This window comes from Indicator indicator, chromosome 1, assembly GCF_027791375.1.
Source record: "Indicator indicator isolate 239-I01 chromosome 1, UM_Iind_1.1, whole genome shotgun sequence".
In the NCBI taxonomy this organism is placed as follows: domain Eukaryota; kingdom Metazoa; phylum Chordata; class Aves; order Piciformes; family Indicatoridae; genus Indicator; species Indicator indicator.
Window position 1 is genome coordinate 1,550,344 of NC_072010.1, and position 26,349 is coordinate 1,576,692.

The 26,349-nt window shown below is 48.8% G+C and overlaps 1 protein-coding gene across 1 annotated transcript in view; it reads left to right on the forward strand.

Annotated features, from left to right (window-relative positions):
• Positions 1 to 26,349, forward strand: part of UVRAG (UV radiation resistance associated) — a 161,870-nt gene that overhangs the window by 116,589 nt on the left and 18,932 nt on the right. The window contains exon 14 of the mRNA XM_054383915.1: positions 22,260 to 22,351. Within this exon, the coding sequence (XP_054239890.1) occupies positions 22,260 to 22,351 (92 nt within the window). The remainder of the gene's footprint in view (positions 1 to 22,259; positions 22,352 to 26,349) is intronic.

A 26,349-nucleotide genomic window follows, 5' to 3' on the forward strand; every position in this document is an offset into this window, starting at 1 on the left:
CTGTCCTTGCCCATACAGGCCAGCGAAGGCTGATGTCAACTTAGAATCAGAGAACCATTAAGGTTGGAAAAGACCTGGAAGATCATCAGGTCCAGCTGTCAAGCCAACACCACCATGGCCATTAAGCCACATCTACATGGCTTTTAAACACTTCCAGAGGTGGTGACTTCACCACTTCCATGGGCAGCCTGTTCCAAGGCTTGACAACTGTTTCAGGGATGTCCAAGCCTCCCCTGGTGCAACCTGAAGCCATTCCTCTCGTTCTATCACTTGTTACTAGGGAGAAGAGACCAACTCCCACCTCATTCCAACCTCCTTTCAGGGAGTTGCAGAGAGCAATGAGGTCTCCCCTCAGCCTCCTTTTCTCCAGATTAAACACCCCCAGTTCCCTCAGCTTCTCCTCAACAGCCTTTTACTCCAGGCCCTTCACCAACTTTGTTGCCCTTCTCTGGATGTGCTCCAGCAGTTTGCTGTTCTTCATGTACAAAGAAGCCATTATTTGAGGTATGGCCTCACCAGTGTTGAATACAGGGGCAAAATTGTTCTGTGGTGGAGCAGATCTTGTCTGTCAGAGAATCACAGAATGGTAGAGGTTGGAAGGGACCTCTGGAGATCATCTTTTCCCACCCCTCTACCAGAGCAGGATCACCTGTCCAACTTCTACCTATCTCTGCACCTGCAGCCTGAGCCCAGGCTGGAGGCTCTGCTCCTGGTTGCTATCCCAGAGAACATGGACCAGCACTGTACTCAGCAGTGGTTAGGCCACACCTTGAGTGCTGTCTCCAATTCTGGGCCCCTCAACTTAAGAAAGATGTTGAGATGCTGGAACATATCCAGAGAAGGGCAACAAAGCTGGAGAGGGGTCTGGAGCACAAAGCCTCTGAGGAGAGGCTGTGGGAGCTTAGCTTGAAGAAGAGGAGGCTCAGGGGAGACCTCATTGCTGTCTACAACTACCTGAAAGGAGGTTGTAGCCAGGTGGGGGTTGGGCTCTTCTCCCAGGCAACCAGTGACAGAACAAGATGCAGTCTCAAGCTGTGCCAGGGGAAGTTTAGGCTGGATGTTAGGAAGAAATTCTTCCCAGCAAGAGAGATTGGCCATGGGAACGTGCTGCCCAGGGAGGTGGTGGAGTCACTGACCCTGGGAGTGTTTAAAATAAGCTTGGCTGAGGCACTCAGTGCCATGGTTTAGTTGATTAGATGGTGTTGGGTGAAAGGTTGGACTTGATGATCTCAAAGTTGTTTTCCAACCTGGTTAATTCTGTGATTTGGTGACCAGATGAGGTGAGGTGGACAATGCTGTGGTTGGGTGTAGTAGAAGAGGTATGCTCACCAGCTCTGCCTCCAAAATGATTTTGAGGACCAGCCCCTTCAAGCATGCTCTGTGTGTTAGCTCACTTGTGTATGGTGTAGCTGTCATCATCTCCGTGTGTTACCTCCTCAGCCTGCTGAGTGTTGGGACCAGAAATGAGTTTGTGTTTAAAATAACCTCAAAATTTAGTAATCAAAAGGGAAATGGGTTCCTGATACAGTCAAGCTGACATAAACACATGTGGTTTGCCAACTCAGACTGCTCTGGAGGGGATGCAAGCTCTGCATTGGGAAATTGAAAGAGATTGGGAAGTGGGAATCCTGTTAGCAAGCCATGGCACAATGTGTTAGTGTAGGGAACAGGTGGAATGTGGAATTCTTCCTGACATATGGGGTGTGTGCTCTGGAGACTTCCACATGTGAAGTGTTAACACCTGTGGAATTTGTGGACCTCAGTTGTGAGCAGCTTCTTCTTTCTACCCTCTTGCCATGGTCAGTACTGGGTCCAGCCCTGTTCAATATCACAGAATCAACCAGGTTGGAAGAGACCTCCCAGGATCATCAAGCCCAACCAGACCATGGCACTAAGTGCCTCATCCAGGCTTTTCTTAAACACCTCCAGGGACCTGGCCCCCACCCCCTCCCTGGGCAGCCCATTCCAATAATCAATATCTCTTTCTGGGAAGAACTTCTTTCTAAGACCAAGCCTAAACTCCCCCCTACACAGCTTGAGACTGTGTCCTCTTGTTCTGCTGCTGGTTGCCTGGGAGAAGAGCCCAACCCCCACCTGGCTACAACCTCCCTTCAGGTAGTTGTAGACAGCAATGAGGTCTGCCCTGAGCCTCCTCTTCTCCAGGCTAAACACCCCCAGCTCCCTCATACTCATCAGTGATCTGGATGAAGGGACAGAACATAGCCTCAGCCAATTTGCTGATGGCACCAACCTGGGAGGAGTGGCTGCCACCCCTTCAGGCTGTGCTGCCATTCAGTGAGGCCTGGGCAGGCTGCAGAGCTGGGTGGGGAGAACTCTGATGGAATTCAATGAGGGATGATGTCAAATCCTGCACCTGGGGAAATACAACCCCATGGATCAGTGCAGGCTGGGGCTGGTCTGTTGGAAGGCAGCTCTGGGGGAAAAGGCCTGGGAGTCCTGCTGGACAACAGGATGACCATGAGCCAGCAATGTGCCCTTGGGGCCAAGAAGGCCAATGGCATCCTAGGATGCATCAAGAGCGTGACCAGCAGGGCTAGGGAGGTTCTCCTCCCCCTCTACCTGCCCTGGTGAGGCCACACCTGTGTCCAGCTCTGGGCTCCCTGGTTTGAGAAGGACAGAGACTTGTTTGAGAGGGTGCAGAAAAAGCCTTCAAGGATGCTGAGGGGACTGGAACATCTCTCTTGGGAGGAAAGACTGAGAATGGGAGCTTTTTAGTCTGGAAAAAACAAGACTGAGGGGAGATTCTCATGAATGCTTCTAACTGCTTCAAGGGTGGGTGTCAGGAGGATGGGGCCAGGCTGTGCTCAGTGCTGCCCAGTGACAGCACAAGGGGTAGCAGGTGCAAACTTGAACCCAGGAAGCTCCATCTAAACATGAGGAGAAACTTCTTTACTTTGAGGGTGGTAGAGCACTGGACCAGACTATCCAGAGAGGTGGTGGAGTCTCCATCTCTGGAGACATCCAAAATCTACTTGGGTGTGTCCTGTGTGGTAGATGAGAAGCTCAGCAGGAGCTGTCAATGTGCACTTGCAGCCCAGAAAGCCAAGCAGAGCCTGGGCTGCATCAGGAGAAGTGTGGCCAGCAGGGCAAGGGAGGTGATTCTCCCCCTCTGCTCAGCTCTGCTGAGACCCCACCTGGAGTACTGCATCCAGTTCTGGAGCCTCTATTCCAAGAGGGATCTGGACATGCTGGAAGGTGTCCAGAGAAGGGCCACCAGGATGAGCAGAGGGCTGGAGCTGCTCTCCTATGAGGACAGACTGAAAGAGTTGGGGCTGTTCAGTGTGGAGAAGAGAAGGCTCTGAGGTGACCTTCTTGTGGCCTTCCAGGATCTGAAGGGGGCTCCAAGAAAGCTGGGGAGGGACTTTTTAGGCTCTCAGGGAGTGACAGGACTGGGGGGAATGGAATAAAGCTGGAAGTGGGGAGATTCAGGCTGGACACGAGGAAGAAGTTCTTCCCCATGAGAGTGGTGAGAGCCTGGAATGGGTTGTGCAGGGAGGTGGTTGAGGCTCCATCCCTGGAGGTGTTTGCAGCCAGGCTGGATGAGGCTCTGGGCAGCCTGCTGTAGTGTGAGGTGTCCCTGGCCATGGCAGGGGGGGTTGGAACTGGCTGCTCCTTGTGGTCCCTTCCAACCCTGACTGATTCTAGGATTCTGTGATCTTCTCTAGGTGAACCTGCCTTCTCTAGAGGTCCCTTCCAACCCCTACCATTCTGTGATTTCTTAACAGGGGGGTGAAAAATACAAAGCATGCTAAAATTTGCCAAAACCTCACTTGTTCAATGCACAAAAAGCTACACTTAGCTGTCATTGGCCATCAAGGGACAAGCTGTGACACTTTCATTTTGCTGAGCTGTTATTTTCCCATCTCCACACAGCCCCCCATCCTTTGTTCTTTCTGCTGCATAGCTCAATGTTTATGTTCTGTGCTGTGAGGCAGGGTTTGCCTCATGCCTTTCTGTGCATAGGATTTGGCACATCAGGGCACAAATCCTGTTTTGAAAGCTTTGGGAATGACAGCTGCTTAATCATCCAGATATGCCTTTCAAGTTTCTGTTACACTGTGAGTGAAGTTCAAGAGCAAGTTGTTCTCCAACAAAAGGAACCACAGTGGCTCGTTTGGGTTTTGATCAGTCCAGAATGTTTGGAGCACCTCTGCTGTGAGGCCAGGCTGAGGGAGCTGGGGGTGTTCAGCCTGGACAAGAGAAGGCTCCAGGGAGACCTAACAGCAACCTTCCAGTACCTGAAGGGGGGTGCAAGAAGGATGGAGAGAGACTGTTTGTAAAGACCTGCAGTGATAGGATGAGAGGCAATGGCTTCAAACTAGAGAAGAACAGATTTAGGTTAGATATTAAGAACAAGTTCTGCACCATGAGGGTGGTGGAACACTGGAAGAGGTTGCCCAGGTAGGTGGTTGGGGCCCCATCCCTGGAAATATTCAAGGTGAGGCTGGACAGAGCTCTGGGCAGCCTGATCTAGTTGAGGATGCCCCTGCTGACTGCAGAGGGGCTTGGACTGGATGACCTTTGGAGGTCCCTTCTACCCCAGACCATTCTGTGATCCTGTGAAATCCAGAGCTTTCAATATTTTGGGTTTTTTTCTGGAGAAGGGGCTCTTGTACCTTTTATTTGCTGGCCTCCTGGGTAATTATCTGAGAATATTCCACAAGTGAGTGCTGTGCAAATAGAAACACCAAGCTCTGGTTCAGTGGAGCAGATACTAGTTGCTAGTTGTTTTCAGGAAGGACATTGCTGGACAGACCTTGGTTTACTGCTCCCTGACCTCAGCTTTGAAGTTTGGTCTAGACAAGATGGGTTGATGGGCTGCAGCCAGTGGGATGGGTTTCAACAAGGCCAAGTGCTGGGTCCTGCATTGAGTCACAACAACCCCATGGGTGCTCCAGGCCCAGGGGAGAGTGGCTGGAAAGCTGCCCAGTGGAAAAGGACTTTGGGATGCTGGTTAACAATCAGCTGAAGATGAGCCTGCATGTACCCAGATGGCCAAGAAGGCCACCAGCATCCTGGCCTGGATCAGCAATAGTGTGGCCAACAGGAGTGGGGGAGTGATTGGCCCTCCCTGTCCTCATCACTGGTGAGGCCACAGCTGCAATGCTGTGTTCAGTTTTGGGCTTCTCACTCCAAGAAGCAGATGGAGCTGCTGGAGCTTGTTCAAAGAAGGGCAACAGAGTTGGTGAAAGGTCTGGAGGACAGGGCTGGTGAGGAGCACCTGGAGAAAAGGAGGCTGAGAGGAGACCCTCTCACTCTCTACAACCCTCTGAAAGGAGGTTGGAGCTGGGGATTGGTCTCTTCTTCTGAGCAGGGAGTGATAGGAGAAGAGGAAATGGCTTGAAGATGCACCAGGGGAGGTTTATGTGGGATATTTGGGAAACTTCCTTCCATGGAAGGGTTGTCAAGCCCTGGAACAGGCTGCTCAGGGAAGGGGAGTCACCACCTCTGGAGGTATTTACAAACCATGTGGATGTGATGCTAAGGGATGTGGTCTAGTAGTGACCTGGCAATGCTGGATTAATGCTTGGCCTTGATGATCTTAATGGTCTGTTCCAGATAAAGTGATTCTAATGTCTTTAAGATACAAAGGGAAGCTGAACTAAGGCCAGATGAGAAAGCTCTCAGATTGTGGAGTAGATTTATCAAAATATGAAGGGCAGGGAGAAACAAGGGCAAGGGCAGAGTCTTGCACCTGGGAAAGAACAACCCCATGGAGCAATACAGGTTGGGGACTGAGCTGCTGGAGAGCAGGGAAGGGGAAAAGGACCTGGGGGTCCTGGTGGGTGGAAGGTTGACCCTGAGCCAGCAATGAGCTCTGGTGGCCAAGAAGGCCAAGGGCATCCTGGGGTGGATCAGAAGGGCTGTGGTGAGTAGATCAGGAGAGGTTCTCCTCCTCCTCTGCTCTGCCTGGTGAGGTCACATTTGTAATATTGTGTCCAATTCTGGGCTGCTCAGTTTAAGAAAGACCTCAGGGAGATGCTTGAGAGAGTCCATCACAGAGCAACAAAGATGCTGAAGGCAGTGGAAGATCTTCCTTATGAGGAGAGCCTGAGGGAGCTGAGGGCTCTGGAGCTTGGAGAGGAGGAGCCTGAGGGATGACCTCATTGCTGTTGATAAAGATGTGCAGGGTGAGTGCCAAGAGGCTGGAGCCAGGCTCTGCTCAGTGATACCCAGTGACAGCACAAAGGGCAATGTGTGGAAGCTGAGGCATAGGAAGTTCCATGGAAACAGGAGGATTTTTTTTTTTTTTCCCTGTGAGGGTGACAGAGCCCTGGAACAGGCTGCCCAGGGGGTTTGTGGAGTCTCCCTCTCTGGAGATATTCAAAGTCTGCCTGGATGTGTTCCTGTGTGACCTACTCTGGGTGATCCTGCTCTGGCAGTGGGTTGGACTGGATGATCTTTCAAGGTCCCTTCCAGCCCCTGGCATTCTATGATTCTTATTTGGAAACTACTCTCTTGCTCTGAACTGTCCTCAGGTGATGAAGCCTCATCACTGGCAGAGGGATGTGCACAGCCATATGCAGATTGGTGTTGATGGACTGCTAGTGGGACAGCCCTGGTGTGGCCATGCAGCCCTTCAGCCTGGCTGATGTTTTTGGGCTGTGTTTTCACTCTTCATTCCCAGACAGGATGAGGTGGGTGAATTCTCTGTTCCCACCAATGGCCTTTTGGTGTCTCTAGTTGAGAAGCAAACTTCAGCTGTCCTTGTGCCATGCAAGAGCTAAATGCATGAAGCAAACCATCTCATACTTAAGACAGAGGCACAAAACGTTGCTTATCTTCCCTGCTTCTGGCTTTTGCACAGCTGACCTTTTGTTCTGTGCCTGATGTAATGATTTTTTTTTTCCTTTTTAAATACAAGCTCAGGCTGCATGAGGTCATAGGAAGCAAATGTGCCCAGGTCCTCTAATCCAATAAGTATCACTTTGTGATAGCAGTTGTGACCTCAACCTGGCGAGGTTACGCTCCGTGGTTCCACCTCATCAAGCCATCCTGCAGCAAAACTGGATCTGAAAGCACTAAAGGTGGTTGTAGTTAGTTGAGTGCTTCACTGGGGAAAGGGGGAAGCTTTTCTCAGGCCAGGAATTGCTCTATCTTCTAAATTGCCTTTTTTTTTTTTTTTTCTTTTTTTTTTTAATTTTATTTTATTTAATGTTCTTGCTGTAAAATTCTCCTGGTATATGAGAGGCACCTTTATGGGCAAGGGGGCCCAGAGATGTTGCTTTCATAATGAGCCTACTAACCACTACATTTTACAGGAAGAGTTTACTTCTCCAAGTGGCTGCTTCCCTCCCCCTCCAAGCCTGTCTTTGACAGTGTTTTCTCATATCCTTACTGGGCCACCAGACCTGAACCATGAAGGCTGGTGGTTGAGACCTCTCTGGAGGGATATTGTGTTTACTCTCAGCAAGGGTTTCATGAATATGAGCAAGAGAGTCCTAGAGGAAACGTGGCTTTTGGCTCATCTGAATGTTTAGTTCTACAGTGTGTCCTGCATGTCCTCACACACGTACTCCTATTTCCTTATTTTCTTGTGGTTTATCTCCAATAAACACTTACGGCTGTGAAACCAAAATCCAGTATTGAGTGGTGCCTGTTATCACATTTCAGGTTAAAAAATGAAAAAGAAAAGAAAAACAAAACAAAAAAAAACCCCAACCCCAAACTCTGCTTCATAAATGTTTGGCAGAATGTTACAAGTTGCTGAGCATCAGCATCCAGGCTGCTGCTGGCTTTGAGTAATGATCAGACTTTGATGGATGTGAGGGAAAGGAGCAGCTTCATGTAATTCCAAGGCAAATCAAAGAAGGTAGAAGGAGATCAGGTCTGTTATCAGAGAAGAAAATCACTTCCCTGCTCGCTGCTGAATTACTCCTGTGCTTAGATTTCATGCATGAATTTCCCCTGCCTTTCAGGTGGAAGTGAGGAAATGGCCTTAGGACAAGAGGAAATGGCCTCAAGATGCAGCAGGGGACGTTTAGGTTGGATAGAAGGAAAAAATTCTTCACAGAAAGAGTGGTCAGGGATTGGAACAGGCTGCCCAGGGAAGTGGTGGAGTCACCATCCCTAGAGGTGTTCCAAAAAAACCTCTGGACATGGCACTTAGGGACATGGGTTAGTGAGCATGGTGGGGTTGGGTTAACAGTTGGACTCAATGATCTGAAAGGTCTCTTCCAATCTTAATTATTCTATGAACTGGACAGTAAATCTGATGAAGAGCAACTGAAGGAGCTGGGGATGGTTAGTTTGGAAAAGAGGAGGCTGAGAGGAGACCTCATTGCTGTCTACAACTCCCTGAAAGGAGGTTGTGGAGAGGTTGGTGCTGGTCTCTTCTCCCAGGTAATTAGTGATGGAACAAGAGGGAATGGCCTCAAGCTGTGACTGGGGAGGTTTAGACTGGACAGTAGGAAAATGTTTTTCATGGAAGAAGTGGTCAGGCATTGGAATGTGCTGGGCAGGGAGGTGGTTGAGTCACCAACCCTGGATTTGTTTAAAGGTCATTTGGATGTGGTGCTTGGGGATATGGTTTAGGGTTGAACTTTGGAGTAGGATTCCTGATTGGACTTGGTGATCTTGAGGGTCTTTTCCAACCTGAATGATTCTGTGATTCTGTGAATTTTTCCAGGCTGAGAGGAGAGCAAAGGAGCCAGGCTGTTCTGGGGGTTGCAAGAACCAGTGGTTAGAAAAAGTTAGCATGAATTTGATGCAGTTTGAGAACTGAATGTGCTAAAGCTCCATGGTGACCTGGTGTGTGCACACACATAGAGTTCAACATTAGCTGAGACACTGACTGGCCTGGAGCAGTCACTTTGCAGCATTTTGACTGGTTATTGCTGTTAGAGATGAAAGTAAGGGGAGAAAAGTATCTTGGGTTTGAACACCTCTGCTATGAGGACAGGCTGAGGGAGCTGGGGTTCTTCAGCCTGCAGAAGAGAAGGCTCTGGGGAGACCTAATACCTGAAGGAGACCTACAAAAAGGCTATAGAGAGACTGTTTCCAAAAGCCTGCAGTGATAGGACGAGAGGCAATGGCTTCAAAGTAGAGCAGAGCAGATTTAGATTGGATGTGAGCAACAAGTTCTGCACCATGAGGGTGGTGGAACACTGGCACAGGTTGCCCAGGGAGGTGGTTGGGGCCCCATCCCTGGAAATATTCAAGGTGAGGCTGCACAGGGCTCTGGGCAACCTGATGATCTAGTTGGGGATGTTCCTGCTGACTGCAGTGGAGGTTGGACTGGATGACCTTTGGAGGTCCCTTCCAACCCAGACCATTCTATGATTCTATCTTACTGGTACCAGCCTGTAAATGGGGTAGAATCAGCCTAGTTGAGACTAAGCATGTTCTGAAATCACTGATTGTAAGCAGCCTTTGAAGGGACAGCACAAAATGGAGTTGTTGTCTCTTGGTACTGCTTTGATAGCTCTTTGTCTGCTTTATTCTTTATGGCTAAGTCAAATTTTTGATGGGAGTCCTGTAAGGTGGTTTTAATGAAGGCTTTTCTTCAGCATTCTGGGTCACCCTGAGGAACTTCAAAGCTTGTGCCCAATGGATTAATGAAGGATGTGGGTCTTCAAGGATGTTGATGTAACTTGGTTTTGGTGTTAGTTCAGGACTCTGAGAAGAATTGAAAAAGTAAACATCTGCTTTTCAGGGTGGACTTCTCTGAACAGCATTGAAATCATAGAATCACAGAATGTTAGGATTTGGAAGGGACCTCTAGAGATCATCCAGCCCAACCCCTCCTGCCAGAGCAGGATGACCACAAGAAGATCACCCAGGAACATATCCAGGCAGACTTTGAATGTCTCCAGAGAAGGAGAATCCACAACCTCTCTGGGCAGCCTGTTCCAGTGTCTCACCACCCTCATGGTGAAGAACTTCTTCCTACAATCTAATCTAAATCTCCTCTAGCTTGGATCCATTCCCCCCAGTCCTATCACTACCTCACACCCTAAAATTTCCCTTCCCAACTTTCTTGTAGCCCCCTTCAGATACTGGAAGGCCACAAGAAGGTCTCCTCAGAGCCTTCTCTTTTCCAAACTGGTTTCCAAGTCTCTCATCCTGTCCTCATAGGTGAGGTGCTCCAGCCCTCTGCTCTTTCAAATATTTCCTTTTGAGATCCCTTTCAAATATTTCCTTTTGAGATCCCTTTCAAACATTTCCTTTTGAGATCCCTCTTTCAAATATTTCCTTTTGAGAGCCCCTCTCTAAAGAGCTCATTGGTACCCCAGCATCTTTCACTGATGTTGCACCTTAAGGCTCAGCCCAGTAAGCCCCTGGTCAGAGCTAGCCCAAACTACCTCACTGTAATAAAACAAAGGCAAATAACATGTGAAGAGCATAAATAACCTAAAATGTTATAACTTTCCCCAAAAGGTCTAAACACACACAACTGTTTATATAGCAGCAGGCATTATTTCACTGAGCCCCCAAGGTTGTTTATATAGCAACAGGCATTGGAACAACACTTTCTGTTTTCATTATTGTGCTGCTTAGTCATCTGAATCCCAGCCAGTCCTCCTTCATAGCCTGAGAAGTCATCCAGGACCTTGTAAAACAATTAACTATGTCATTTTATTAAATCTTGCATTTTATATTTCTCTCCCAGCCTTTTTTTTTTTTTTTTTTGACATCCTCTGAAAACCTTCTGTAAGTGCTTGGCTCCTACCCAACGCTCCAAAACTTGATTGAAAGAGCACTTTTGCTTCTATTTTTGTTGTTGTGGGTTTTTCACATTTGTGGAGCAGATGTGTGCTTTGAAATGTTTGATGCTATCAAGAAAAATAAAAAAAAAAGAAAGAAACACAGAAAAAACCCTTTTCTTGAACTGAAAATAAGTCAGAATAGCTCCTGACTGCCTTAAGAACAGTACAGCAGCTTGCAGGGTGTAGTAGTGCATTGGGTCCACCTCTGCATAGGTAGAGAATCCCAGAGTCCCAGCATGGTACTCGTTGGAAAGGACCTCTGGAGCTCATCCAGTCCAGCCCTCTGCCATGGAGCTCATCCAGTCCAACCCCCTGCTAAAGCAGGGTCACCCACAGCAGGTTGCACAGGATCACAATGTCCAGGCAGGTTTGGACTCTCTCCAGAGAAGGAGACTCTGCAACCTCTCTGGGCAGCCTACTCCTGGGTGGCAGCACCCTCGTAGCACATAAGTTTTTCCTCACCTCCAGATGGAACCTCGTGGGTTCCAGTTTGTGCCTGCTGCCCCTTTTCCTGTCACTGGGTAGCACTGCAAACAGTCTGGCCACATCCTCTTGGCACTTCCCAAAGCTTTAGATACTGATAAGTACTGAGAAGATGCCTTCTGAGGCTGCTCTTCTCCAGGCTTAGCAGCCCCAGGGCTCTCAGCCTTTCTTCCTCACAGAGATGCTCCAGACCCCTCAGCATCTTTGTAGCCTCTGCTGGAGTCTCTCCACTGGTTCCCTTTCTCTCTTGAAGTGGGGAGTCCAGAGCTGGACCCAGTACTCCCCATACAGATGGTGCTGCAACATCAAGGTCCAGTTCCTTGCAGTACAGACCAAGAGGAGGGCCAAACTGCTGGAGGTTTGTGTGTAGACTCAAGCATTATGCACAGCATGGACTGAAGTGGTGGATGTATTTGGACTTCATTAGCATAGTCTGAGCTGTAAGACTGCTTCCAAGTGTCTCAGAACAAGAGGAATATGACTGGAGAAACAATGTAGTAAATGCTGAACAGATGAGTTCAGGCTTGGAGTCATTCTGTGTTCCAAGAAAAAAAAACAAAAACCACCAAAAAGTATATTCCAGGCCAGGTACTCTGTGGTGTCTGGCTGGAAGTTAATGTTTGTGCTTGTATCCCATTAGTCATTAAGTACTGGTACAGGAATTAGTGTGGGAAATGAGCTGTTCTTCCTTGCATGTAAATTCAGGATCACAGAACAGTAGGGGTTGGAAGGGACCTCTGGAGAGCATCCAGTCCAACCCCCCTGCTAAAGCAAGGTCACCTAGAGCAGGTTGCACTGAATCAGGTCCAAGCAGGTTTTGAATCTCTCTGGAGAAGGAGGCTCCACAACCTCTCTGGGCAGCCTGCTTCAGGGCTCTGTCACCCTCAAACAAAGTAAGTTTTTCCTCATGTTGAGGTGGATCCTGCTGGGTTTCATTTTGTGCCCATTGTCCTGTTATTGAGCAGCACTGAACAGAGTTTGGCCCTGTGTTCTTGTCACTTGTCTTTTAGCTGTTGATGAGCATTGATCAGGTCCCCTCTCAGGCTGCTCTTTCCCAGACTAAAAAGCCCCAGGTCTCCCAACCTTTCCTCATCAGAGAGCTGCTCCAGTCCCCTCAGCATCTTTGTAGCCTCCACTGGACTCTCTCCAGTAGTTCCTTCTCTCTCTTGAACTGGGGAGTCCTGAACCCTGGGCACACTACTTCAGATGTGATCTCACTAGGGCAAAGTAGAGGGGGGCAGGAGAGTCTCCTTTGACCTGCTGACCACATTCTCATTCATGCACCCAGGAGACCACTTCATAGGCACAAGAGCACATTGCTGGCCCATGGTGAGCTTGTTCTTCAGACTATTGGTGGTTACCTGTAGAGGCTATATCCCTAACTTTAATCTTGGGTGCAGTCTGCTGTCACTCAGAAGTAGAAAGCTAGCTAAATTATTTCTTTTTTAGTTCAACTTGAAGAACTTCAATAGTTGCAGTACTTTTTCCTCTCTTACTTTATAAGAGAATGACTGAGCCTTTGCAGGTTGATGGTTTAGCACATTATCAAAGGACATAGTTGCCCTTGTCATGACTTGGTGAATGAATATTCTGTCATGGGATTGTTACCTTAAGAAGGTGGAAACCTTTTCTATTTTCTGATCTGATTTTAAATTCAGTGTATTTGTCTGGTTGACAAAAATTACCTAGAAGATGGCTTGGATAGTAGGAATGGTTTGGAGATGCTCAGTTTGGAGCTGACTCAGTGCTGAGGACTGACAGTTTCCTTCCCATTGAAGTTCAAACCATTGCACAGCAGGAAATGCAGACAGAAACTAAATCATAGAATGGTCTGGACTGGAAGGGACCTCCAAAGGTCATCCAGTCCAACCCTCCCTGCAGTCAACAGGGACATCCTCAACTAGATCAGGTTGCCCACAGCCCTGTCCAGCCTCACCTTGAATATCTCCAGGGATGGGGCCTCAACAACCTCCCTGGGCAACCTCTTCCGGTGTTCCATTACCATCAGAGTGAAGAACTTCTTCCTGACATCCAATCTAAATCTGCTCTGCTCTCCTTTGAAGCCATTGCCTCTCCTCCTGTCCCTGCAGGCCTTTGCAAACAGTCTCTCTGCAGCCTTCTTGGAGCCTCCTTCAGGTCCTGGCAGGCTGCTCTGAGGTCTCCCTGGAGCCTTCTCTTCTCCAGGCTGAACACCCCCAGCTCCCTCAGCCTGGCCTCACAGCAGAGCTGCTCCAAGCCCTGAGCATTCTCCTGGCCCTCCTCTGGAGCCTCTCCATCAGCTCCATGTCCTTCCTGTGCTGAGGGCTCCAGAGCTGCACACAGCACTGCAGCTGAGGTCTCCCCAGAGCAGAGCCAAGTGGCAGAATCACCTCTCTGGCTCTGCTGGCAATGCCTCTTTGGATGCAGCCCAGGATCTGATTGGCCTTCTGAGCTGCATTATTTTATTTTCACTTAGGGAAACATTCTTTTAAATCACAGAATATCTTTGGTTGGTTGGAAGAGACCTTCAATATCATCCAATCCAACTTTGGTTTAAGTTGGAAGGGACCTCCAAAGGAAATGTCATCTACTCCAACCCCCCTGCAGTGAGCAGGGACATCCTGGAATCATAGAATGGCTTAGGCTGGAAGGGACCTTAGAGATCATCTGCTCCAACCTCCTTGCCATCCTCCATGAGATCAGGTTGCTTAGAGCCTTGTTGACCCTAACCTTGAGTATCTTCAGGGATGGGGCCTCAACTGCATCCCTGGGCAACCTGTTCCAGCATTCCACCACTCTCATGGTGCAGGACTTGTTCCTTACATCCATTCTAAATCTACTCTTTTCTAAACCCTTGCCCCACATTCTATCACTACTACTACTTCACCCCAGCACTGCAAGTCATAGAATCTTAGAATCAGTCAGGGTTGGAAGGGACCACAAGGCTCATCCAGTTCCAACCCCCCTGCCATGGCCAGGGACACCTCACACTACAGCAGGCTGCCCAGAGCCTCATCCAGCCTGGCTGCAAACACCTCCAGGGATGGAGCCTCAACCACCTCCCTGGGCAACCTGTGCCAGTCTCTCACCACTCTCATGGGGAACAACTTCTTCCTCACCTCCAGTCTGAATCTTCCCACTTCCAGCTTTATTCCATTCCCCCCAGTCCTGTCACTCCCTGAGAGCCTAAAAAGTCCCTCCCCAGCTTTCTTGGAGCCCCCTTCAGATCCTGGAAGGCCACAAGAAGGTCACCTCAGAGCCTTCTCTTCTCCAGACTGAACAGCCCCAACTCTCTCAGTCTGTCCTCATAGCAGAGCAGCTCCAGCCCTCTGCTCATCCTGGTGGCCCTTCTCTGGACACCTTCCAGCGTGTCCATAGCCCTCTTGGAATAGAGGCTCCAGACCTGGATGCAGTACTCCAGGTGGGGTCTCAGCAGAGCTGAGCAGAGGGGGAGAATCACCTCCCTTGCCCTGCTGGCCACACTTCTCCTGCTGCAGCCCAGGCTCTGCTTGGCTCTCTGGGCTGCAAGTGCACATTGACAGCTCCTGCTGAGCTTCTCATCCCCCAGCACCCCCAAGTCCCTCTCCTCAGGGCTGCTCTCCAGCCAGTCCCTGCCCAGCCTGCATTTTTGCTTGGCATTGCCTGACTTCATGTAGAAGCAGGACATTGACATTTTCCCTCTTTGAGGTGAATAAAAGGACTGAATAAATTTAATTGAAGGAAATGACATTGTGACTTTTTTTTTCCCTCCTTAAATATAAGTACCCTTAAATTCCTCTGTCTTCAACTATAAAATATGATGCATCTCCTCACCTCCAGCTTGTTTCTGTGGAGTAAGTGCTGCTAGTAACTGGCATGAGAACAGACTCAAGCCTCCTGTCTGATGTCTTTACCTTATTTGTTTCCCAGTTCATGTTTACCACGTGTTTTTGTTCAGGGAACTAACATTTCACACAGCACTGGGGAAAAGCAGGCTGTGTGGAGGAGCTAAATATTAGTAAGGAAACAGCAATTAATATTTTATTCCTTGCACACCATTAATGATTTACTCCCAGCCCCAGGGAGAATAAGTGGTCATAAATGTGAGCACAAGCCTTGGACACTTGTTCCCTGAAATTAAACCAGGCACGTTTTCAGTGGATGGCCAGCTCTGTAATATCCTGAAGGAACAATCCAATCTCACAATAAAATGTGGCTTTTTGCAAGTGTTGTTTGGCTCCTTTGGAAGCTTGGTGTGGGGCAGGAGGAGGTGGGCCATGTTTAATAGCAACAGTTGAAACATGAACTCAGTTTCTTAGGAGAATCAAGCTCAGCTTTTGTTTTTCTACCCTTTTATTCTCAGGAGCAGGGCAGCTGCCCTCTCCCTGCACTATTCTTCTTTTAAAGTTGACTTTGATGTTAAAGGTGCTCATGTGAATCCTACTGTAGCAGGTCACAGGTGTTGGATGCTGGTGTTATAGAATCATAGAATTGTTTTAGTTGGAAAAAATTTCTAAGATGGGGTCCAACCCTCAGCCTCACACCACTGTGGCCGTTAAACCATGCCCCAAAGTGCTATGTCCACACATTTCTTCAACACCTCCAGGGATGGTGACTCCACCACCTCCCTGGACAGCCTGTTCCAGTCCCTGACCACTCTTTCAGGAAAGAAATTTTTCCTAATATCCAATCTAAACCTCCCCTGGCACATTTCCTCTTGTCCCATCACCTGATACTAGGGAGAAGAGACCAACCCCCGTCTCACTGGATCCTCCTTTCAGGTAGTTGTAGAGAGCAATGATGCCTCCCCCTCAACCTCTTCTTCTCCAGACTGTACAACCCTAATTCCCTCAGCTGCTCCTCATTTGTGTTGCCCTGTTGTTCAGTGTCTTCCTGTGTTTACTGGATGAGGTGGAGTGGATCTTCAAAAACATTACACTTAAAGCTCATCTCATAGCTCTTTCCCTATGGTTTGAGGGCAAAAAAAAGTCCTTACTAATTGTGCAGGATTATCATAGAATGCTTTAGACAGGAAGGCACCTTTAAAGGTCATCTAGTCCACCCCTCTGCAGTTAGCAGGGGTTTGGACTAGAAGATCTTTGGAGGTCCCTTCCAACCCAGACCATTCTATGATCTTCAACCAGGACAGGTTGCTCAGAGCCCCATCCAATCCAACCTGGAATGATTCCAGGAATAGGACATCTACCACCCTGCTTGGGCAACTTAAGCCTGTGTTTCACTACCCTCATCAAGTAAAACAAGTATTCCTTTTATCTAGTCTGAATCTCCTCATTCAGTTTAAAACCATCACCTCTTGTCCTGTCACAAGAGACTAGAGGGGTAAGAGTGGGAGGAAGAGAAGTTCTGCTCTGTAAAATAAAAATCTCATTTATTTCCTCCCTCTGTGCCCATCTGTGCTGTGTGTTTTGTGAGTCCTGACACTCAGTAGACACAGATTTCTTTTTCCTTGTTGAGCACCAGACTTGGTGGAGTTGGGTGATGGTGACTGGACTCAGTGATCTTGAAGGTCTTTTCCAACTGAAATGATTCAATGATTCTATGTGAGCCTGCTGCAGAGCACTGTGAAGTAGGAGTTAACCTTTTTGTCCTAACAGGGAGGTCATTCTGGAACCAGACCAAAACCTGGGAAATGTCTCTGATGCTTTAACTGTTTGGGGCATTTTCTGTCCCTAGAAGGCAGATGAGGTTCTCAGCAGCTTCTGAGTTTCCTTGCAGGTTTGTTCCCTGAATAGATCAGCAGCAGCTTGTCTTGATACAGCCACATACAGCAACATTGCTTTGGCTTGAAACTATTTTAAAGCCCAAACAGAACAAAGTTTATTAAGTTAAATAATACTCCTTTCTAGAAGTTTCACAAAACTTAACATTCTACCTTACCAGAGACTTGTCAATGGGACAGAGTCCAGCTGGAGGACTGTATCTAGTGGGGTCCCTCAGGGGTCAGTACTGGGACCAGTGCTGTTCTATAGATTCATCAATGGCCTGGATGAGGGCACAGAGGGCACTGCCAGCAAGTTTGCTGATGGCACCATGCTGGGAGGAGTGGCTGACACACCTGAAGGCTGTGCTTCCATTCAGCAAGACCTGGACAGGCTGGAGAGCTGGGCACAAGGAAAACTGAATGCAATACAACAAGGGCAAATGTAGAGTTTGGCACCTGGGAAAGAACAATCCCATGGAGCAGGATAAGGTTGGGAACTGACCTGTTGGAGCGCAGCATAGGAGAAAGGGATCTGGAGAAAGGTCCTGCTGGATTCAAGGATGACTATGAGCCAGCCATGTGTCCTTGTGGCAAAGAAGGCCAGTGGCATCCTGGAGTGTATTAGAGGAGGAGTGGTTGGTAGGTCAGAGAGGTTCTTCTCCCTCTCTACTGTGCCCTGGTGAGGCTGCATCTGGAATATTGTGTCCAGCTCTGAGCTCCTCAGTTCAAGAAGAACCTCAGGGAACTGCTTGAAAGAGTCCAGTGCAGAGAGAGAGAGATGCTGAAGGCAGTGGAACATCTCCCTGTGAGGAAAAGCTAAGGGAGCTGGGGCTTTTTAGCTGGGAGCAGAGGAGCCTGAGGGGTGACCTCATTCCAGTTGATAAAGATGTGCAGGGCAGTGTGAGGAGGACAGAGCCAGGCTCTGCTCAGGGATGTCCAGGGACAGGACAAGGGGCAATGGGGGCAACGTGGAGCAGAGGAGATTCCACATGAACACAAGGAAAAACTTTTCCACTGTGAGAGTGACAGAGCCCTGGAACAGGCTGCCCAGAGAGGTTGTGGAGTCTCCTCTGGAGACATTCAAAACCTGCCTGGATGTGTTGCTGTGTGACCTGCCCTGGGTGATCCTGCTCTGGCCAGGGGGGTTGGTCTGGATGATTTTTTGAGGTCCCTTCCAACCCCTAACATTCTGTGGTTCTGTGATTTCCTGTGCCTCTCTACTCTCTACAATGTGAACATGAGGGGGTTTTAGCAGTTTGATACAAGTCTTCCATGCATTCCTCTTATCCTGGCTGTTGGAAATAGCAAGATCCCTTAATCCAATTATTTTCATGCTCTGAAACCTTAGAATTTAAGGGTGACTCTAAAAAGGAGTGTTCTGTGAAAGTTTGATTAGAAGAGGAGGAGCAAGCATCATGTGTTTGATTTTTGGTGTTGATTTTCTTTTTTCTTTTTGTATTTCTTTTGCCCCAGGCTGGTTCTTTGGTTTACCAAATCCACTGTAATCCCATCAGGAGAATGTGGTGATCGTTTAGTAATTTATATTGCATGGTTTCCTTAATCCAAGGGCTGTCATTGTAGGGGGAAAAAAAAAGTAATCCAAGCCCACCATAAGACTTGGCTGTGTCCATATGGAATTAATAAACTGTGTCATAAGTGGCCTCCTCTTACCCAGTGCAGCACTGAGGATGATTCTCTTCCAAAGCCATTTTTCCTGCTTAAAATGCAGACAAACCTAAAAATCATTCCTAATTTCAAGGCCTTTTTTTAGGGTCTTTTTTTTTTTTTCCTGCGAAGAACTGGCTTGGGAAAAGTCAGAAATCTTTCTGCTGCAGAAGAGGACATTTGCCTACACCTTGCTGGCCATGAGTTATGGAAACAGGTTGTAATTCTGAGCAACAAAGTGAATTTCGAGTGGGATCATTCCACGTTTCAGCAAGTAGCTCCGTTAAATTTATGCAGTTGCTCTCTATGTGTGTGTTGGAGGCCAACTCTGACTTCTGGAGGGTGTTAACATCTGCATATTAAGTTGATAGTCTGTCATTCTGATAGAGAAATATAGGGATGTTTATTCTTGCCATATTTTAACCACACAAGTGATAAATTTCCCAGCAGAGCTTCCCTCAAGGTTTGAGATTCAAACTCGAAACGCCGGAGATTTTTCTCCTCCCATGCTTCGTTTTCCTCAGAGGCATTTTTAGATCAAGGACTTCTTAAATCACAGGAATGTGGGGATTGGAAGGCACCTCTGGAGATCATCAAGTCCAGGGTCACCCAGCTCCTGGAGCAGCCTGCCTAGGATCACAATTAGGATTCCAACATGACCTGGACAGGCTGAGAGCTGGCTGCAGGCAAACCTCATGGAGTTTAATAAGGATAAGTGCAGGGTCCTGCATCTGGGGAGGAATAACAACAGGCACCAGGACAGGTTAGAGGCTGCCCTGCTGGAGAGCAGCTCCACAGAGAAAGACCTTGGAGTGCTGGTGGGCAGCAAGTTCTGCATGGGACAGCAATGTGCTCTTGTGGCCAAGAGAGCCAATGGGATCCTGGGGAGCAGCAAGAAAAGTGTGGCCAGCAGGGCTGGGGAGGTTCTGCTCCCCCTCTGCTCTGCTCTGCCCTGCTGAGAGCACAGCTGCAATCCTGTGTCCAGTTTGGGGCTCCCCAGTTGAAGAGAGACAGAGAGCTGCTGGAGAGAGTCCAAGGGAGAGGCAGGAGGATGCTTGAAGGACTTGAGCATCTCCCCTGGGAAGAGAGGCTGAGAGGCCTGGGGCTGTTTAGTGTGGAGAAGAGAAGGCTGAGAGGGGATCTGATCAATGTCTCTCAATGTGTGAGGGGTGGGTGTCAAGGGGAGGGGGCCAGGCTCTTTTGGGTGCTGCACAGTGATAGGACAAGGAACAATGGAGACAAACTAGAACATAGAAGATTTCAGCTCAACCTGAGGAGAAACTTCTTTGGTGTGAGGGTGACAGAGCCCTGGAGCAGGCTGCCCAGGGGGGTTGTGGAGTCTCCTTCTCTGGAGAGTTTCAAACCCAGCTGGATGCATTCCTGTGCAGACTACCCTAAGTGGTCCTGCTCTGGCAGAGGGGTTGGACCTGATGATCTCTTGAGGTCCCATCCAACCTCTGATATACTGTGAGACTGTGATACAACGTTCCAGTGGGTTTGGAATCTCTCCAGAGGAGACTCCACAACCTCTCTGGGCAGCCTGCCCCAGCACTTTGTTCACGTCAAAGCAAAGTTTTCCCTCATGTCCAGGTAGAACCTTCTGTGTTCCAGATTCTGTTTGCTGCCCCTTGTCCTGTCACTGGGTAGCACTGCAAACAGTCTGGCCACATCCTCTTGGCACTCACCAAAGCTTTAGATACTGATAGGTACTGAGAAGATGCCCTCTCAGGCTGCCCTTCTCCAGACTCAACAGCCCCAGGGCTCTCAGCCTTTCTTCCTCACAGAGATGCTCCAAGCCCCTCAGCATCTTTGTAACCTCCACTGGACTCTCTCCAGTAGTTCCTTGTCACTCTTGAACTGGGGAGCCCACAACTGGACACAATAGTCCAGGTGTGGCCTGACTAGGGCAGAGTAGAGGGGAAGAAGAACCTTCCTTGACCTGCTGGCCACACTCTTCTTCATGCACCCCAGAAGACCACTGGCCTGCTTGGCCACAAGAGCACATTGCTGGCTCATGGTGAACTTGTTGTCCACCAGCACTCCCAGGTCCTTCTCTGCAGAGCTGCTCTCCAGCAGGTCAGCCCCACAGCTGTACAGGTGCAGGGGGTTCTTCCTCCCTAGGTTCAGGACTCAACAAGTCAAAGAAGTGGTTTATCATTGCAGCAGGGAAAGTTACATCAAATGTGCTTCACTGGAGAATCTGAGGGTCAAAGCAAGTTGAGGTTCACCTGGACTCAGGGTATTTAACCTTTTGGTTTTTTGCACCCACCCAGGAGTTAAGACTTGGGTCAAAGTTTGAAGCCTTTCTCTTAGCCACGTGGAATTTGATCTGAGTGCTGGGGTTAACTGTGAGCAAAAGAGCAGTTTAAAAGTTGATGTAAAGTGTGTGAGGAGCAGAGATTTTGGTTAGTTGTGTGACAATGGATTTTTACTACTTGATTTTTACGGCCATTCAGTGAGATTTAGGCAGACTGAGAGCTGGGCAGAGAGGAAGCAAATGAGGTTCAACAAGGAGAAGTGCAGAGTCCTGCACCTGGGAAGGAAGAATCAACTGCAGCAGTACAGGTTAGGAGGGGATCTGCTGGAGAGCAGCCCTGGGGAGAAGGACCTGGGAGTGCTGGGGGAGAACAAGTCCTGCATGGGACAGCAATGTGCCCTGGTGGCCAAGAAGGCCAATGGGGTCCTGGGGTGCATTCAGAGGAGTGTGTCCAGCAGATGAAGGGAAGTTCTCTTCCCCCTCTACTCTGCCCTGGTGAGGCCACACCTGGAATACCACATCCAGTTCTGGGCTCCCCAGTTCAAGAGGGACAGGGATCTGCTGGAGAGAGTCCAGTGGAGATCTACCAGGATGCTGAAGGGGCTGGAGCCCTGCCTGGTGAGGAGAGGATGAGAGCCCTGGGGGTGGTTAGTCTGGAGAGGAGAAGACTGAGAGGGGATTTAATCAATGTTTATAAATATCTGAGGGCTGGGGGTCAGGAGGGAGGGGACAGGCTCTGCTCACTTGCACCTTGGGATAGGACAAGGGGCAATGGATATAAACTCCAGCACAGGAGGTTCCACCTCAGCATGGGGAGGAACTTTTTCACTGTGAGGTTCACAGAGCACTGGAACAGGCTGCCCAGAGAGGTTGTGGAGTCTCCTCTGGAGACTTTCAAGCTCCATCTGGATGCATTCCAGTGTGACCTGTGCTAGATTCTATGGTCCTGCTCTGGCAGGGGGGGTTTTGACTTTTTGACAATGACCTTAGGAGGTCCCTTCCAACCCCTAACATCGTGTGAGCCTGTGATAATCACTTTAATAGCTCCACTACTCACTCCAGCATACAGGGATACACTCAGGATGACAGATAACACTTGCACACAAATAAATAGCTTGAACTGGTGACTCTAGAACATGGAAAATTGGTCTTTTCACTTACTGGCTGTGTTTTTATGAAGCTCAGAGGCTGCTCTCCTATTACAGATAGAGGAAACAGGAAAAGTGTAATGAGGTTCACAGTCTGATTATTTTATCCCTGCTCTTGGGTGGGTTATGAGTATTAAATGGAACATTTCCTGATGGGGAATAGATCTCCTGGAACTATTTGATTAGCCTACATTGTCTTTGAAAACCAAGTCAATTAAGTGGCCATTAATGTTACATTAATTTGAATCAGGGGTTTGGGGAAGCTGTGCTAACTTCATTTTGCTCTCCTCTCACAGCTTAGGTATCAACATGGGCTGAGTACTCCAGATCTAAGGCAAACTCTTCCTAACCTGAAAAACTTCATGGAGCTTGGGCTAATGGTTAGATGGTAAGTATTTAATATATATTTTTTTTAAATTACAAAGAAAGAGGTGGATCCTACAAAAAGCCAAACCTAAATGTAAGAATTTTTCACAGGAGTTAAGCACACATGGTGAAGATTGTGGCTTTCCCAAAATACAGGCTCTGTAAACATCAAGACAAGGAACAGTGGGTTCAAACTAGAGCATAGAAGATTTCAGCTCAACATGAGGAGAAACTTCTTTCCAGTGAGGGTGACAGAGCCCTGGAACAGGCTGCCCAGGGGGGTTGTGGAGTCTGCTTCCCTAGAGACTTTCCAACCCCACCTGGATGCATTCCTGTGCAGACTACTCAGAGTGATGCTGCTCTGGCAGGGGGATTGGACCTGATGATCTCTGAAGGTCCCTTCCAACCTCTGATAAACTCTGAGACTGTGATAAAAATCTACAATATTCTGTTATTTTCTTATATCTTCCCTGTGATGTGCCCACAATTCCTCTCAGAGGTGTATGGATCTTAGTGGGGGTTGGGGAACTGAAAAGCAATGTTCTTCTCTAGAGAGGGGTGAATTCATCATTTTCTTAAGACTATATCTAAGATGAAGATGCTGAGGGGCCTGGAGCATCTCTGTGAGGAGCAAAGGCTGAGATCCCTGGTGGGGCTGTTGAGCCTGGAGAACAGCAGCCCCAGAGGGGATCTGAGCAATGCTGAGCAAGAGCTAAAGGGTGGGTGGTCAAGAGAATGGGGCCAGACTCTTTTCAGTGGTGCCCAGTGACAGGACAAAGAGCACTGGGCACAAACTGGAACACAGGAGGTTCCATCTGAGCATGAGGAAAATCTTCCTTCCTCTGAGGGTGCTGCAGCAGTGGCCCAGGCTACCCAGAGAGGTTGTGGAGTCTCCTTCTCTGGAGGGATTCCAAACCCACCTGGACATTGTAATGTCCTGTGCAAGCTGCTGTGGGTGACCCTGCTTTAGCAGGGAAGTTGGACTGGATGACCTCCAGAGGTGCCTTCCAACCCCTACTACTGTGTGATTCTGTAAGGGTTGGTGGCAGATGCACCTTCTGTATTATGACAGCCCAGGATCAAGGTCTCCCCTCAGCCTCCTTTTCTCCAGGCTAAACAACCCCAGGTCCCTCAGCTGCTCCTCATAAGACCTGTGCTCTTCTTTGGACATGCTCATACCACATGATGCCACAGCTCTTTACCAGCCTTTCTTCCTGTGTCACTCTGACTCTGTTGTTTTTCATTCCCTGCCCAGAAATGCTGATCCATGTGAACTCGAAGTGAGTTGGACTCTAGCTTGTTTGGGAAGTGAATCTTGGCAAAGGAGAACAAGTACAGGAGTAGAACAAGTATCATCTTTGAGCAATATTGTAGGAAGTGTTGCCTGATGGAAATTCAACTCAGCCAGCAGAACAGTGGAAGTAAACAGGCCCTAAGAGAAGGAAGCTCAATCCCTTGTGGGGTTTGATTCTGTCTGTAATTTCAGGCACAGCTGAAAAGATTCTTCCTGCTTTTCATAGTCAAAGAATCATTAAGGTTAGAAAAGATCTTGTAGATTAGCAAGTCCAACCTTCTCCTTTCTTCTTATTCCCAAAACACAAAATGCATAAAGAAAAACGTTCTTCATTGAGAAGATATTGCCAGGAGTTTGTGTGGGGTATCCATCACCAATGTAAGAATAGCAGCTTCCAGTACCCAAAAGGGGGTCTAAGGAAAGCTGGGGAGGGACTTTTTACAAGGGCTTGGAGTGTTGGGATGAGGAGAGATGGATTGAAGCTGGAAGAGGGGAGATTGAGACTGGAGATAAGGAAGAAATTCTTTGCAGTGAGGGTGGGGAGACACTGGAACAGGTTGCCCAGGGAGGTTGTGGCTGCCCTTCCCTGGAGGTGTTCAAGGCCAGGCTGGATGAGAACTTGAGCAACCTGGGGTAATGGGAGGTGTCCCTGTCCACGGCAGGGGGGTTGGAACTGGATGATCTTTAAGGTCATGTCCAACCCAAACCATTGTATGAACTCCTGACATGAGCTGCAGTCCCCTAAGCAAATCTCAAATTGAAGTTCCAAAATACCTCAGCCATGACTTATGTAGCACTGTTAGTAGAGCAGGAAAGGGTACAGGTCCTGGATGGCCACCTTCAGTCTTGAAGAGACAGAGCTGGGATGACTCTGGGACATGTTCAGGGGCATTGTTCTCAAAGTGAGGGTGTGTGTTCTTTCCTGCTGGCTTTGAAGACCTCATATCCTGGGCTGCAGCAAGAGAAGTGTGGCCAGCTCCACTCTGGTGAGACCCCACCTGGAGTACTGTGCCCAATTCTGGAGCTTCTGTTCCAAGAAAGTTCTGGAGGTGCTGGAATGTGTGCAGAGAAGGGCCACGAGGATGAGCAAAGAGCTGGAGCTCCTCTCCTGTGAGGAATGACTGAGAGGGTTGAGGCTGTTCAGTCTGGAGGAAAGAAGGCTCTGAGTAGACCTTATTGTGACCTTCCAGTATCTGAAGGGAGCTACAAGAAAGCTGGGGAGAGACTTCTTAGGGTGTCAGGGAGTGATAGGACTGGAGGGAATGGAGCAAAACTCGAAGTGGGTAGATTCAGATTGGATGTGAGGAAGAAGTTCTTCACCACGAGGGTGCTGAGACACTGGAGAGGTTGCCCAAGAAGGTGGTAGAAGCCTCATCCCTGCAGGTGTTTAAGGCCAGGCTGGATGTGGCTGTGAGCAGCCTGATGTAGTGTGAGGTGTCCCTGCCCATGGCAGGGGGGTTGGAACTGGCTGAGCCTTGAGGTCCCTTCCAGCCCATTCAATGAATTTATGATAAGGGAAGCTTTAGTTATGCCTTAGTTGTTTTGCCATCAGATCAGGGTTTGGGTTTTTATTTTCCTGTAGGTGATACACAGCCATTAGCAAGACAAAACACACTTTCTGCCTGGATAGTGTTTCAAAACACGTGGGAATATTGCTGCCAGTTCCCTGGGAGTATCACATTCCCTCCTTCCCCCACCCCCATGAACATCTATGCCTCATTTCCTTCTCACCTCCCAACCTTGTGTGAATGGTTGTTCCTCCCTTAATTCTTTTTAAGGCTAATGGTTCTAAACAATGCTTCCCACCACTTCCCAACAGTGGAAATGGAAATGAAGCTTTGCAGGGAGTGTGGCTGAAGGGGAAGACTGGCTAGACATGGATAATTGGGCATTGCCATTGAGCACTCCCATGGCAGAGCACAGATGCCCACTCCCTTGTGAGCAGTCTCTGATTCCTTCTATTTAAACAAGCAGAAAAGGCAGCAGCTGTTCACATGAAGGTCTGAAGGAATTTGGGGGGTTCAGGGTCTTGTAGGGGAGTCACCTGATACAGGACAGGTCAGAGGTTGACCTGCTTTGGAAAGCAGCTCTGCAGAGGAGGACCTGGCCAGCAACGTGCTCTTGTGGCCAAGAAGGGAATGGGTCTGGGGTGCATTAAGAAGAGTGTGGCCAGCAGGTCAAGGGAGTTATTCCTTCCCCTCTACTCTGCCCTAGTGAGGCCATCTGGAGTATTGGGTCCAGTTCTGGGCTCCTCAGATCAGGATAGACAGGAAACTGCTGGAGAGGCTCCAATGAAAGGCTATAAAGATGCTGAAGGGCTTGAAGCATCTGTGTGAGGAGGAAGGGCTGAGAGCCCTGGGGCTGTTGAGCCTGGAGAGGAGCAGCTTGAGAGGGAATCTGATCAATGCTTATCAATATCTATAGGGCAGGGGTCAAGAGGATGGCACCAGACTCTTTTCAGTGCTACCCAGTGACAGGACAAGGGGCAACAGGCACAACTGGAACACAGGAAGGTCCATCTGAAAATAAGGAAAAACCTTTTTACTGTGAGGGTGCTGGAGCCCTGGAGCAGGCTGCCCAGAGAGGTTGTGGAGTCTCCTTCTCTGGAGAGATTCCAAACCCACCTGGGCATTGTGATCCTGGGCAAGCTGCTGTGGGTGACCCTGCTTTAGCAGGGGGGTTGGACTGGATGATCCTCAGCAGTCCCTTCCAAGCCTCCCTATTCT